General features: G+C 41.7%; 1 protein-coding gene across 6 annotated transcripts in view; it reads left to right on the forward strand.

Annotated features, from left to right (window-relative positions):
• The first annotated feature begins 1,037 nt into the window (after nucleotides 1–1,037).
• Nucleotides 1,038–13,172, forward strand: part of Pik3r3 (phosphoinositide-3-kinase regulatory subunit 3) — a 75,765-nt gene continuing 63,630 nt past the window's right edge. For 2 of the 6 annotated variants that reach the window (XM_075946962.1, XM_075946964.1), the window contains exons 1-2: nucleotides 1,453–1,917; nucleotides 2,152–2,261. In XM_075946962.1, coding sequence (XP_075803077.1) covers nucleotides 2,156–2,261 — 106 coding nt within the window. In that variant the 5' untranslated portion in view covers nucleotides 1,453–1,917; nucleotides 2,152–2,155. Of the gene's footprint in view, nucleotides 1,310–1,452; nucleotides 1,918–2,151; nucleotides 2,262–2,451; nucleotides 3,430–13,172 lie in introns of those variants that run through there. The other 4 variants (XM_075946963.1, XM_075946965.1, XM_075946967.1 and 1 more) reach the window with 4 other exon arrangements.

Raw genomic sequence — 13,172 nt, forward strand, 5'->3', positions numbered from 1 at the left:
GTCAACTCAAACACAATGGGCTTTGTTACTCCGGTGTAAAGAGGAAACTGCAGTTTTTGGCCTCTTCAGACTGTATTGTAGAGCAGGACGGCAATTCCAGGCACAGGTTAGCTATTCAGCGTTCCCCGGCAAGTTAATTAGCTATTTCTGCAAAGCACGGAAATGTTCAGCATTTTTACATTGAAGTTGGTCTCGGAGCTTTAAGCCTGGAGGGAGGGGACTGCATGTGTTGTAAGGGGTCTGTCAGGAAAACAGGAGTAGCAGTTTTTTGGCAGGAGAGTCCAACACCTGTGATTTATCGCAGAAATCACAAACTCACTGTAATTCCAGAAAAAATTTAGGAGTACTAGAACTGGAGGACTTGCTGAGATGCAGTTACTTGAGCGTTGAGTTACTCTGGGTTCAAACGTCCTTCAGTGGGAAGCAGAGTAGGGGCAAAATGACTCTCCAAGAAAGGCCCAAGGTTCAGAAACCCCGCAGGGAGTTGCTGGGGGGGGAGCGATGGGCACCTTGTCTGGACAGGTACTATCATGCAAGTGGGCATGGCGACCTCTGCTGTATCTGACGATTGAACACAGAAGTCGGGGCGGGCGAACGGAGCAAGGTGAAGAGGTTTGTGAGGAGGAACTCTGAGACTTTCAATGGAGCTGAAGAGTGTGCGCCCAGCCAAGTGACAGCACGCCCCGCTCCCACCGCTCCCCTCCCCCGCGGCCAGTCTCCAGGCAGAAGAGCCTAGCGTCAGCCCGTCCTCCCCCTCATCACTAGTCCGGGCGGACCGAGCCACAGCGGGAGCCCCGCCAGTCTCCGGGTAGCTCGAGCCCCCGAGCGTTCGCCCAGCCTGTCAGTAACCGCCGTTTGCGCCTTCATTCTTTCTCCACAACCCCACCTCTTCCTCCTCTTTTCTTTTCCCCTTCTGCCTTTGTCCCGCTTAGTAACTGAGGTCCGACCAATCGCCGCCTTACCGGCCGGCGCCGGCTTCCTTCTGATTGGCCCGCTCGGGGCGCGCAGCCGTCTCCGCTCCTCAGCTGGAGCAGGGCAGACAAAAGACGCAGGCTCGGGCTCCGGCAACCGCGAGCAGCCAATCACCGTCCGCCCCCCTTCTCCGGGCCGAGCTCGCGTGCGCCCGGCTCTGGCTCCTGGCGAGCGGCCAGCGCCCGGGCTGTACCATTCGGAGGGAGGCGGGGGGGAGAGACAAAGGTCGACTAAAGAGGAGCGCCTGACACGGGGACGGGGAGAGGGCAGAGTCGGAGTGGAGGGCTGTAGTCCTCATTGCTTCCCGAGCACTTGAAAATCGTCGCATGTCAAGATGGTACGGCGTGGAGAGGACAGTCGTGCCGCCGGCCGTTCCCCCTGCCCCGCGCGGTTGGGTGGCGCCCAGCGGGGGTGGGGAGGGAGGGCGGGGGAGGAGGTCCCCTCCGCGCAGTTAAAATGAAACTCGAGTGGTTGGAGCCCCAGCAGAGCGTGAAGGGAGCCGGCGCTGACGGGATTACCTCTGCTACCCGCGCACAGCCGAGCTCACAACCGAGCTCCCTGGACTCTCCGGCGGGTCGTCATCCCGAAGCTGCGGGAGCTTGGGTTCCCAACCTGAGGCGAGCAGAGCCCGAGTCCTAGTCCCAGAGGGAATCGCTCTCTGCAGACCAGTGGGACCCCGAAACTTGAACGCAGCCCCCCCCACCCCCTTTCAAGCCTTTGTCACTTCCCCAGCTTTCTCCCAACGCGTTCTTTTTTTCCTCCTCTCCCATTCTCTCTCCTCCGAAGGACACAAAAGTGGCTTCCGCTGAAAGATTAGGAGGCGGTAGGGAGCTTTTCCCTTTGGAGAGCGATTGTCGAGGAAGGATTTTTCGGGGAGCGGCTTTTTTTTTTTTTTTTTAAACACCACTGCTCTCTGCTTTTCGAGCCTCTCTGTAACCCTCTGAGGTAAAACCCCGTAGCTTGAAAGTTCGGGGCATTTTCTTGGGTGCTTGTAGGAGGAGAGAGGGGGAGGACCTTGTCCTCGTCCCAGTAGTTGACTGGACTTGTACTGGCCGTTAGAAACCCCGAAGTACATTTCCGTTTGGAACTTTATCAAATATATATATTTAGATTTTAAAATATCAGATAAAAGATATATATATGCTTTCTATATATTTCCTGACGACCTGCCCCTGACAGCGCGATGTACAATACGGTGTGGAGTATGGACCGCGATGACGCAGACTGGAGGGAGGTGATGATGCCCTATTCGACAGAACTGATATTTTATATTGAAATGGATCCTCCAGGTATTTGGGAGCAAACTTTTTATTTCTTTGGACGGGTCTGATTTGTGCTTAACAAAACCCTGGTGATGGTTTCAGGCCAGAAGTGTTCCTGGGTGCGCCAGGTTTGAGATGAGGGGCAGATTGCAGTTAAAGCCGCAGTAAAACTGCTTCGGTTTATACCTTTAAAGTTTGCAGTTAGGACCCTGATCCCATTGTCCCGTGAAGGTGGGGGTGGGGGGACTGGGTTGGGGGGGGGAGAGGAAAGATCCTTTTGGTTTTGCCTTTGCATGTCATTCAGGGTTTAGACTGCCCTCCACTTTTTTTTTTAATAATTCAAAATTTCTACCTGCAAGGGATGTTTTATAATCCATTCATGAAGACAGTCTTTCCCTTTGTGGGAACTCCTTAAAGCTTATACTTTAATGCAGTGGTCTGGTTTGGTTCGTTGTGTTTTACCTTGGGCAACTTCAGAAACGGAGTTGCCTTTGTGATTATTCATTTTAAGACTCCGTGTTTCTCTCACAGAAACCAAATGCCGGTTAGTGATTTTCAGGGACTGGGTGGTTTTATTCATTCATGGCCTTAGTCTGAGGTTCTTTTCCGTCTGTGCATATAGGTCTGCATGCAGTGATTTGTTACTCGTTAATTAATTTATGGTGATTTAACTTAATTTGGGTGTCAGAATTGATATAATTTTGACTCGTAAAAATAAAGAACAAATTCTCTTTCCTGTGAATGGGATATATACAGATATGTGACAGGTTTCTGTACGTGTACATGTGAAATGCATATATAAATATATTTTATTTGAGAGCTTTGTCTGAGGCCATTAGAGTTATTTTGTGTCTCTGATAGGGAAGGAAAAAGAAAGGGAAATGAAAAGTTGTTTTTGTTCTTTAAAGTGTGCCTCATTTTAGGTTATTATAGCTGTCAGATACTCAAACCTTCTTTGCAGTTACCGACAGTGCTTTATGTAATGATTTTGAATAAGCAGGGGGCCTTTGTGATTCCTTGTGTTTACTGAGGATGAATTCGTTGTTTTTTTTTAAAAATGGGTTATAGTTAAGCCTACAGAATAATGTGTTTGTCATTAGGGAACCTTGCTTATTATAAGACTTTGTATTTTTGGAAACGTTTGAAAAGAATGGAGTCTGTGCAAGTATAATGAAGTATAAATGTCTCGTAGAAGGTATGTAGTAATTATTTCTTGTGTCCTTGTGAATGGAGAATTACCTTCTTTAAAAATTAGTGATAGGGTTAAATGGTGCCTTAAAAACTAATATGAATACTGAACCACCCTTCTTTGGAAAGTCTAAATTATCACTAAGAATTTTTCTCTTTTCCTTTGTTTTAGAACTGTCTTGTTTTACTTTTGTAATTGTTGTTGTAATCCACATGCAGCTCTTCAGTGTTTGTAAAGTTTTTAAGATTTACCACCCATCTATTGTGTGTGTTTTCCCCTTTGTTTCCCCCAATGGTTAAGCATTGCTTCTGTCAGATACATTTGTCATTCATGTGTTCAGAAATCCAGCATACCACTGGGATCTCTCCTGTAGAGAGTAAATAATGGCATATATCTGTGTTTATAAGGATTATACATACACATTGCCTTAGGATCATGCTGGATCATATAGTATCTTGTCTTCCATACATACAAAGGAAATTTGTTGGGTGGGGGAGTTGAACAGGGAGGAGGGTAGAAAATTAAGAAGGCACTAATGATTGAACACTTTTAATCTTATTGAAAAATATTGGCCAAGTTGAGTTGAATATGTGTTTTATTTATTTATTTTTGATATCGACTCACACAGTATAGCTCAGGCTAGCCTGTAACTCTGTGTGGTCGAGGCTATTCTCTTAAACTTGCATGCCTTCTATCTCATCCTCTGAAGTGCTGAGATTACAGGCATGTGCCACTGTGTTTGGCACAGAAATTATTTTTCAAAAAGCTGAGTATTAAAATTATGCAAAGATGTGGGTTTTAATATGGTTGTATAGAAAATTCTGACCCAAACTTTATTTTTTAACGTAGTAAACTTTTGAATTTTAAGATGTCTATCCTTGAATGAAATCTGTATACTAAATATTCAGAACACTGAAAATATGTTTATATTATTATCTTTTGTTTTGCATCCTTACTAAAGAATATGATTATTCCTAATAATATTTTAAAAGAAACTACTTTTAAATAAGTTGAAACATTGACTATAAAGTGAATTTTTTTTTTTGAGATGACTGGCATGGAACTAACAGAAATCCATCTGCCTCTGTCTCTGCCTCCCTAGTACTGGATTAAAGGGGTGAGCCATCACACCTGGTCTAAAGTGGGAAAAAATATATATGTATTTGTGTTTCTGTGTGTGTGTATATATATGAATAAAACTTTTTTTGCATGTGCATTCCATTTTCTCTTTAATTTTTTTGTGTGTGCCAGATCATATTTTATTTAAATTATTAGGAAAAAACCTGGCAGTGCTATCACACACCTTTCATCCCAGCACTTGTGAGGCAGAGGCAGTCAGGTCTCTGAGTTCAAGACCAGTCTGGTCTACAGAGTGAGTTCCAAAACATCCAGGAGGCTACACAAAGAAACCCTATCTCGAAAAACAAAAACAACACAGACGAACAAACACCAGCTCAATAAGACATCTTTTTTTCCAAAACTGAGATACAATAATATTTACTTTTTTTTTTTTAGAATTTATACATGTTTTGACTGTATTCAATCTCCCACCAACTCCTCCCAGTTCCAACCCCCTTTTCTTACCTGTGTAACTTCATATCCTTTTTGAATATTTCTTAATGGAATGAATGTAAATGCCAACTCTGTTTTATGTGATGAGTTAGGGTTTAGAATATGTGTTAAACTATGAGTAAATTTTCGATGAAATAATTGACAGAATGTGTCTTTTTCCTAGCCTGCCACTGTAAAGAAATTCCTTCCTTCCTTCCTTCCTCCCTCCCTCCCTCCCTTCCCCTCTCCCTCTCTCCCTCCCTCCCTCCTTCCCTCCCTCCCTCCCTCCCTCCCTCCCTCCCTCCCTCCTTCCCTCCTTCCTTTCTTCCTGGAATGGGTGAAAGCTTACTGGTTTCTGATTTCTGTTCTGTCTAGTCTATAGTGTTTTTTGTGTGTGTTCTGCCTGGGTGTATGTCTGTGGACCACATGCATGCCTGGTACCCTCTGAGGCCAGAAGAGGGCATTGGATTCCCTGGAACTGGAGATACAGTTATGAGCCATGATGTGGGTGCTAGGAATTGAACCCTGGTCCTCTGGATGAGCAAAAAGGTTCTTAACTGATGGGCTGTCTCTCTACTCCCCAGTCTATAGTTTTATTCTTAAAATATCAAGTGATGATTTGCCTATAATGATACAATGATAAATCTTCTAATTTACTTAAAAATCTTCTGTTGGCACTGGGTGGCAGCGGTGCAGGCCTTTAATCCCAGTGCTCAGGAGGCAGAGGCAGGTGGATTTCTGAGTTTCAAGCCAAGTCTGGTCTACAGAGGGAGTTCTAAGACAGCCTGGGCTACATAGAGAAAGCTAATCTAGAAAAAACAAACAAAACCTTCAATTGCTTCTTTCGCCTGTATAAAAACAAAAGCACCAGATTGCTTACCCTTGTATATAAATCTAACTATTTTTGCTTCCTAATTTTCTAGTCCATTTTTCTTCTTGAGTCCATCATAGCTTCTATAGATTTTTTTTTTTTTGCTGTTGCTTTAATGTATGATTTTTGTCTTCCAGTCACTTAATGGTCATTTGTCAAAAGTTTATATATGTTTCAGACTCACATCAGATGCTTTTTTTTTTTTATCCCCATAACGTATATTCCCTATTGCCCTTTGCTGGAAGATATCCCTCCTTTGTCATTTCTTTTAGAGTACTTCTTAGATGGAATTTCTTTCTCATGCTTTATGACAATCTTTCTTTATAATGCTTTATGATATCACTGCATTAACCTATGTATATTTTGATCTGTAGAATTATCTTCCTACTTGGTTGGAAGCTTCATAGCTTGTTTTGGGTCTTGGGAGTAGAAGACAATTAATGTATGTTGAACTAATAAGATAACTAAGGAGGACTGTTTCTTCCTAGATTTATATGTTTTTGCTTCAGGTCCTTGATCACTTCATTCTTTGCCTATTGCAACATCCTAACTTTTGAGTTAGTATATTTATTAGGGCCCTTAATTGAAATATTATGAATATTTTTGTGTATTTTTAGGTTGATTTTAGTCTGAACTATAAGTGTAGAAGCTTTTTACCTGTTACTGCATTAAAAACTCTTTGTGTGGTGGTGGCATACCCCTTCAATCCCAACACTCGGGAAGCAGACACAGTTGGAGCTTCGTGAGTTTGAGGCCAGCCTGGTCTACACAGAGAGATATCTAGGACAGCCAGATCTACACTGAGAAACCCTATCAAAAAGAAAGAATTTAAATAGGAGCTTAATATCTTTTTGAAAAATTAATTTGTTGGTTGATTGATTGATGGATGTGTATGTGTGTGTGTGGGCGCAGAAGTGCCATGGTGCACCTGTAGCAATTAGAGGACAATTTACAAGAGTTGGTTTTCCTACAACAGTGAGTATACAACAAAACTTACTCACTGAGCCGTCTTCATGGCCTGGGTTTGATATTTTAATGTTCCTGTATTTTCTGGCAGCTCTGTAGAGATAGTGTTTACGTGAAATGTAAGACTACCTTCGAAATGGTAAGCTTAGGGTTAGAAATATAGTTCAGTTGTTAGAGTGCTTATCTGGTTTATAAGAGACCCTGGGTTTGATCCCTGACATAAGGTAAACTTAATGTGGTGATGTAGGTCTGTAATTCCAGGTAGAGGCAGGATGAGGTTGTTAGGAAGATCATAGCTACACAGAGAGCTGAGACTAGCAAGTGATATGACATCTATCTCCAAAAAAGAGGAAAAATAGTATCAAGAGTTAGGGTTGTGGGCTGGGCTGGCAAGATGGCTCAGCAGGTAGAAGTTCTTGCTGACAGTGCCCAGCCTGATAGCCTGGATTTGATTCTCAGGATCCACATAGTAGGAAGAGAAAAGTTCCATAGGTTGTCTCTGACTTCTGCTTGTGCACTGTGGCAAATGTGTCCACATATACATGTGGGGACACATAAACTAAATAAGTAAATAAATGTAAAAACAGAAAAGAATTAAGCTCGTTGTGGTGGTGCATACTATTATTCCCAGCATTTGGGAGTTAGAAAGAGGAGGACCTTTGTGTTCAAGGCCAGTATAAGCTGTGTAGGGAGTTCCAGGACAGTCAGGGGTACATAGAAATGTTGTAGAAGGCCGTTTGTTTGTTCCTGGCAGCTCAGCCCTGAAATAATCACTCAGAAACCATATTATTTGCAATACTGTTTGGCCAATAGCTTAAGTGTATTTCTGGCTAACTCTTATATCTTAATTTAACCCATCTCCATTAATCTACATAATTGACACGTGACTGTGGCTTACCAGATAAAATTTCGTCTTATGTCTGTCTCTGGCGGGGCTACATGGTGTCTCTAAACTCTGCCTTCCTTCTCCCAGCATTCAGTTTAGTTTTCCCTGCCTAGTTTGACTCTGCCCTATCAACGGACCAAGGCAGTTTCTTTATTAACAAATGGTATTCATAACTTACAGAGGAGAATCCCATATCATAGTAAGACCCTTTCTCAAAAACAAAACAAATAGCCGGGAGGTGGTGGCGCACGCCTTTAATCCCAGCACTCGGGAGGCAGAGGCAGGGGATCTCTGTGAGTTAGAGACCAGCCTGGTCTACAAGAGCTAGTTCCAGGACAGGCTCCAAAACCACAGAGAAACCCTGTCTTGAAAAACCAAAAAAAAAAAAAAAAAAAAAAAAAAAAAAAAAAAACCAAATAAAATTGTGGCACACACAGAATAAGAAAACAAAATATAACCAATAAGTATCTTGCTTATTCCTGAGGTACATATGTGTATTGGGGGTTACTAGCCAAACGATTGTATGACTAGGCTCTCAGCCTCATCTTTGATATAAGAGCTATCGTAGGATTGAACTATACATGATTGATCTGGAATCATTAACAACGTTTGTAGATAGAGCTCAGATAAAGCCTGAGATTGGTGGCACATACCTTGTAATCTAGGCAGGAAGATCCAGAGTTCAAGACCATCTTGGGTTACTTATCTAGACCTTCAATACTTGAATTTTGACATTAATTTTTAAAAAAATTTATGTTTTATGTGTATGATTTCAGCCAGCGTGTATATCTATACCATGTACATGCCCAATACTCAAGAGGCCAGTAAAGTGCATTAGATCTTCTGGAACCCAGGAATTAGACAGATTTAAGCCATCATGTGGGTGCTGGGAATTGAACTCAGGTCTTCTGGAAGAGTGGTCATTGCTGAGGCATCTCTCCAGCCCAAACGTTATTTGACTGTAGAAAATGTAATGAATGATACCTTTTCTAAATTGACAGAACTTTTAAGATTCTAGATCTTTTTGTTGTCACCAAGATAAATGTTTGAAAATTATATCTAGAGTAGCAACATTTTTTCAATAGATAGTGATTTTTTTACACTTATATGTTTGTGTGTTTTTTTTTTTTGTGTGAACATGTAGGCATCTGTGGTGCTCATGTTGTAGGCAGAGAACTCAATCCTAGGAGTTGGTTCTCTCCTTTTACCCATGTTGTCAGCTTCAGTGGACAGTGCCTTACCCACTGAGTCAGCTCGCTGACCTGATAGTTAATATTACTTGGGAAAATACAAATATAGTAATGCCTAGAAAAGCAGTTAATGCTGGAGATATGACTCAGGCAGAACACTTGCTGAGCATGTGCGATTTTCTTTTTTTTCTTTCTTTCTTTCTTTTTTTTTTTTTTTTTTTGGTTTTTCGAGACAGGGTTTCTCTGTGGTTTTGGAGCCTGTCCTGGAACTAGCTCTCGTAGACCAGGCTGGTCTGGAACTCACAGAGATCCGCCTGCCTCTGCCTCCCGAGTGCTGGGATTAAAGGCGTGTGCCACCACCGCCCAGCATGTGCGATTTTCTTAATTTGTTTTCCCAATCTTTTCTCTCAAAGTCCTCAGTTTCTTGTGTCTCAGTATTCTGATTCTTAAAAATTATTGAGGGCACCAAAGAACGTCTGTTTAAATAGATCATGCTTTTGCTGTTTAAGAGTCTATTTAGCATAGGCTAGACTTAACTCACTATGTACTCCAGACTGTCTTTAAACTCATGGTAATCTTACTGCCTTAACTTCCTTCGTACTGGGATTAGAGGCATATACCACTGTTTTTAAATTAGCTGTTCTCAACCTGTGGGTCATGACTCCTTTTTCTTTGGGGTCGCAAAAAAGATAATCTACATATCAGATACATACATTTTGATTTATAACGGTAGCAAAATTACAGTTATAGGCTAGCAATGAAGTAGTTTTATGGTTTGGGGGTGAAACTATATTAGGGTCGCAGCACGAGGAAGGTTGAGAACCAACCACTGCTTTAATGAATTATATTTACTGTTGTGGAATAAAACTAAATGTAAGAAATACTTAATTCAAGCCAGATGTGGTGGCATGCACCTGAAATCTGAGTGGTGGTGGAGGCAGGAAGATCAGGAATTTGAGAGTATCCTCAGCTACAAAAGAGTTTGAGAGCAGCCTGGGCTACATGAGACCCCATCTCTAAAAACAGAAAAAGAAAAGTATTAATTCAAATAGTAATATGTTATGCTTTTTGGACTCCTTTGAGGGGAGTCCACCATCCAGTTCCCAAATGGATCACTTTTTTTTTTTTTGAGACAGGGTTTTTCAGTAGCTAAAGAGCCAGTCCTGGAACTACCTCTGTAGACCAGGCTGGCCTCAAACTCACAGAGATCCCCCGCCTCTGCCTCCTGAGTGCTGGGATTAAAGATGTGTGCCACCACCACCCAGAATCTTATTCTTATTTATAAAACATCTAGCCTTAGCTTGGTTTGTTTCTTGCCCTTTTTTCTATATTATCGTGTCTACTCTTTGTATTTTTTCCATTCTCTTCTTTAAATCTTACTCTTTATTCTGTGGATTGATGGGTGGCTGGATGGCCTCTGATATCCTCCTCCTCTTCAGGCTACTCCAGAACCCCTCCTCCCAGTTTTCTCCTTCCATTTATTCTCTCTGCCTACAAGTCCCACCCTATCCTTTCTCCTGACTCACTATTGGCCGTTTAGATCTTTATTATACCATCAGGTGGTCAAGATAGACAAAGTATCACAGCTTCACGGAATTAAAAAATACAACATAAACTTTAAAAGTAACATACCTTAAAATAATATTCCCAAGAAATTCATTTAAAAATAAAAATATAACATATTAACAATTTAAAATAGAAAATCATCTAAAAACAACAAAAATTAGTGAGAAAAATGATGCTATTCTGTGTTTTTGCATGCTTTTAACATGTAGCTTTATAGCCATATAGCTGCATGGTTGCTCTTGCTGTTGGTCGATTGAGGTACCATTTATCATAGCCTATGGAAAATTTTACAGATATGAGGGTGGGAATGAAGAAGACAGTCAGGCAGAGGAGTCTCATGCTTTCAGGAGGCAGAAGCAAGCACATCTCTGATTTCCAGGCCAGTCTGATCTACAGAGTGAGTTTCAGGTTAGCCAGGGCTACGCCAAGAAACCCTGTCCCGAAAAAACAAATCAAAAGTTGTATTTATTTGTTTGGGGTGTGTATGTGTCAGAGCACAGTTTATGGGAGAGCGTTTGATCCTACCATTTGGGTCCTAGGAATTGATCTCAGGTCTTCAAGCTTACTTTAAGGACCTTTAATCTGCTGAGCCACCACACTGGCCTCCTTTTGTTTATTTGAGAGGTTTTCTTGATGTAGACAGAGCTGGCTTTGAATTTACAGCCAGCTTTTTGCCTGATCCTGAATGCTGAGTTTATAAGCATGAGCCCCAATGCCTGGCTTCTTCTTCCTTTTTAATTTGTTTGAGACAAAGTTTCATGTATGCCATGATGGTTTTAAATCTGACACATACCTGAGGATGACCCCAGATCTTCTTTGCTCCATTTGTTTTTTGAGAGGGGGATTTTTAAGTTCTTTTTATTGAACTATATATTTTTCTCTGCCCCCCTCTTTCCTCCCCCCTCCCATTCTACCCTCTTCAGTGATCCCCACGCTCCCAATTTACTCAGAAGATCTTGTCTTTTTCTACTTCCCATGTAGATTAGATCCATGCCATGCTGGGAATTTGATCCAGGTTCTCTGGAAGAGCAGCACTGCTTTAACAATTGAGCCATCTCTCCAGCCCCTGATTATGCACTTTTTTTGTTGTTGTTTTCGAGATAGGGTTTCTCCGTAGCTTTTTTGGTTCCTGTCCTGGAACTAGCTCTTCTAGACCAGGCTGGCCTCGAACTCACAAAGATCCTTCCTCCTGAGTGCTGGGATTAAAGGCGTGCGCCACCACCTCCCGGCTTGCACATTTGTAAGTTTATGTAAAGTAAGAAGATCATCTCTTCTCATAAAAGAGGCAGCAGTAGTTAAGTTCAACCCAAGTCATGCCATGTGCATGGACCACACCAGCGTGTAATCTACCCTGTGATCTGGTGTTGAAGAGAAACAATACAGCCAAAGTCAAGTACCATCTACTGTTATCTAGCATTGGGTGACCAGAGCACATAGCCATGTAATCTTGAATTGTATTAATTTTGAAAATTTATTAAATTTATTATTGTTGTTATTGAGACAGGCTTGGTGACAGGCACCTTGACCCATTGACTGTACATAGTCCTGGCTTTCTTGGAACACTGTGTAGACCAGGCTGTCCTCAAATTCACAGTAATCTGCCCGCCTCTGTTTCCCAAGTGTTGGAATTAAAGGCATGTGTTCACCACTCCCAGCTAAAAATTTTATTTTTAACTTATGATAAATCTGTCATGACTCAAAATTCATACATTGTTTTTATTGAAACAAATTGCTTTTGAATCTGTTCTTTTTGTCTTATATTAGTTTTATTTTGTGTATGTGTTCATACATGTAGAGCCCAAAGGACAGCTTTCAGGAGTTGGTTCTCTTCTGCTGTGTGGGTTCTGGGAATGAGATCCAAGTCATCTGGCCCGGTGGCGGGCAACTTGACCACTGAGCCATTTCTCTGTCCCTAGAGTTTGTTTCTGTATTTGACTTTTTTTTTTCAGAAAGGGTTTTGCTAATAGTCCTAGTTGGACTAGAGCTTGTTACAAAGCCTAGGCTGTCCTAAACTCACTGAGATTTGCTTATACCCGCCTCCTAAATGCTAGCATAGAGGCTTGTACCACAATGCCAGTCTGTATTAGATTTTTTTGAATTTCAGTTTTATAGTGGGTATAATTTACTAATAAGCATTTTTTCTGCTATTGGGTTATGTTTCTTAAAAATAGTAACTGTTTTCAGGGGCAGGTTGCACAGCTGATTCAAAATGGCATTAAGAACCAAAAATCTATCTTTCCATGTAACAGGCTTTAACAGTTTGTTTATTTTAGCAGCTTAACAGTTTCAGTACCAAAAAAAACCTCATATTTTGTTCAGTTCATATACTGCTCAAATCTTCCATGCTTGAGATTGGCTTAACCAATTTTAAACCAATCAAGTTTAGTAAAATGGTTTCAGTGATTCTAGAAAAACTCATACACAGCTTCTACAAGAAGACAGACATCTGCTTCTCTGGCTCAGTTTCCAGAGAGGAGACTCCAGAAACCTTTCCCAGACTTCTCTCATGTCCTTTTGCCCAGAGTCAGGTCATATGCTAGTTTCTGAGCCAATCACTGTAGATTACCCTACACTAATTGTGTCTCTGAAAGTGGAATGGTGTTGTTTTCCCCTAAGGCATACTGTTGTAACCTGGAGGGATTCTGTTAGGAAGAGGAGGAGGAAATGGGTCTTGGTAAGCTATCAGTGGCTATGATTTGGAAAACCATAGCTTTCTTTA

Source organism: Microtus pennsylvanicus, chromosome 13 (assembly GCF_037038515.1).
Source record: "Microtus pennsylvanicus isolate mMicPen1 chromosome 13, mMicPen1.hap1, whole genome shotgun sequence".
Taxonomy (NCBI): Eukaryota; Metazoa; Chordata; class Mammalia; order Rodentia; family Cricetidae; genus Microtus; species Microtus pennsylvanicus.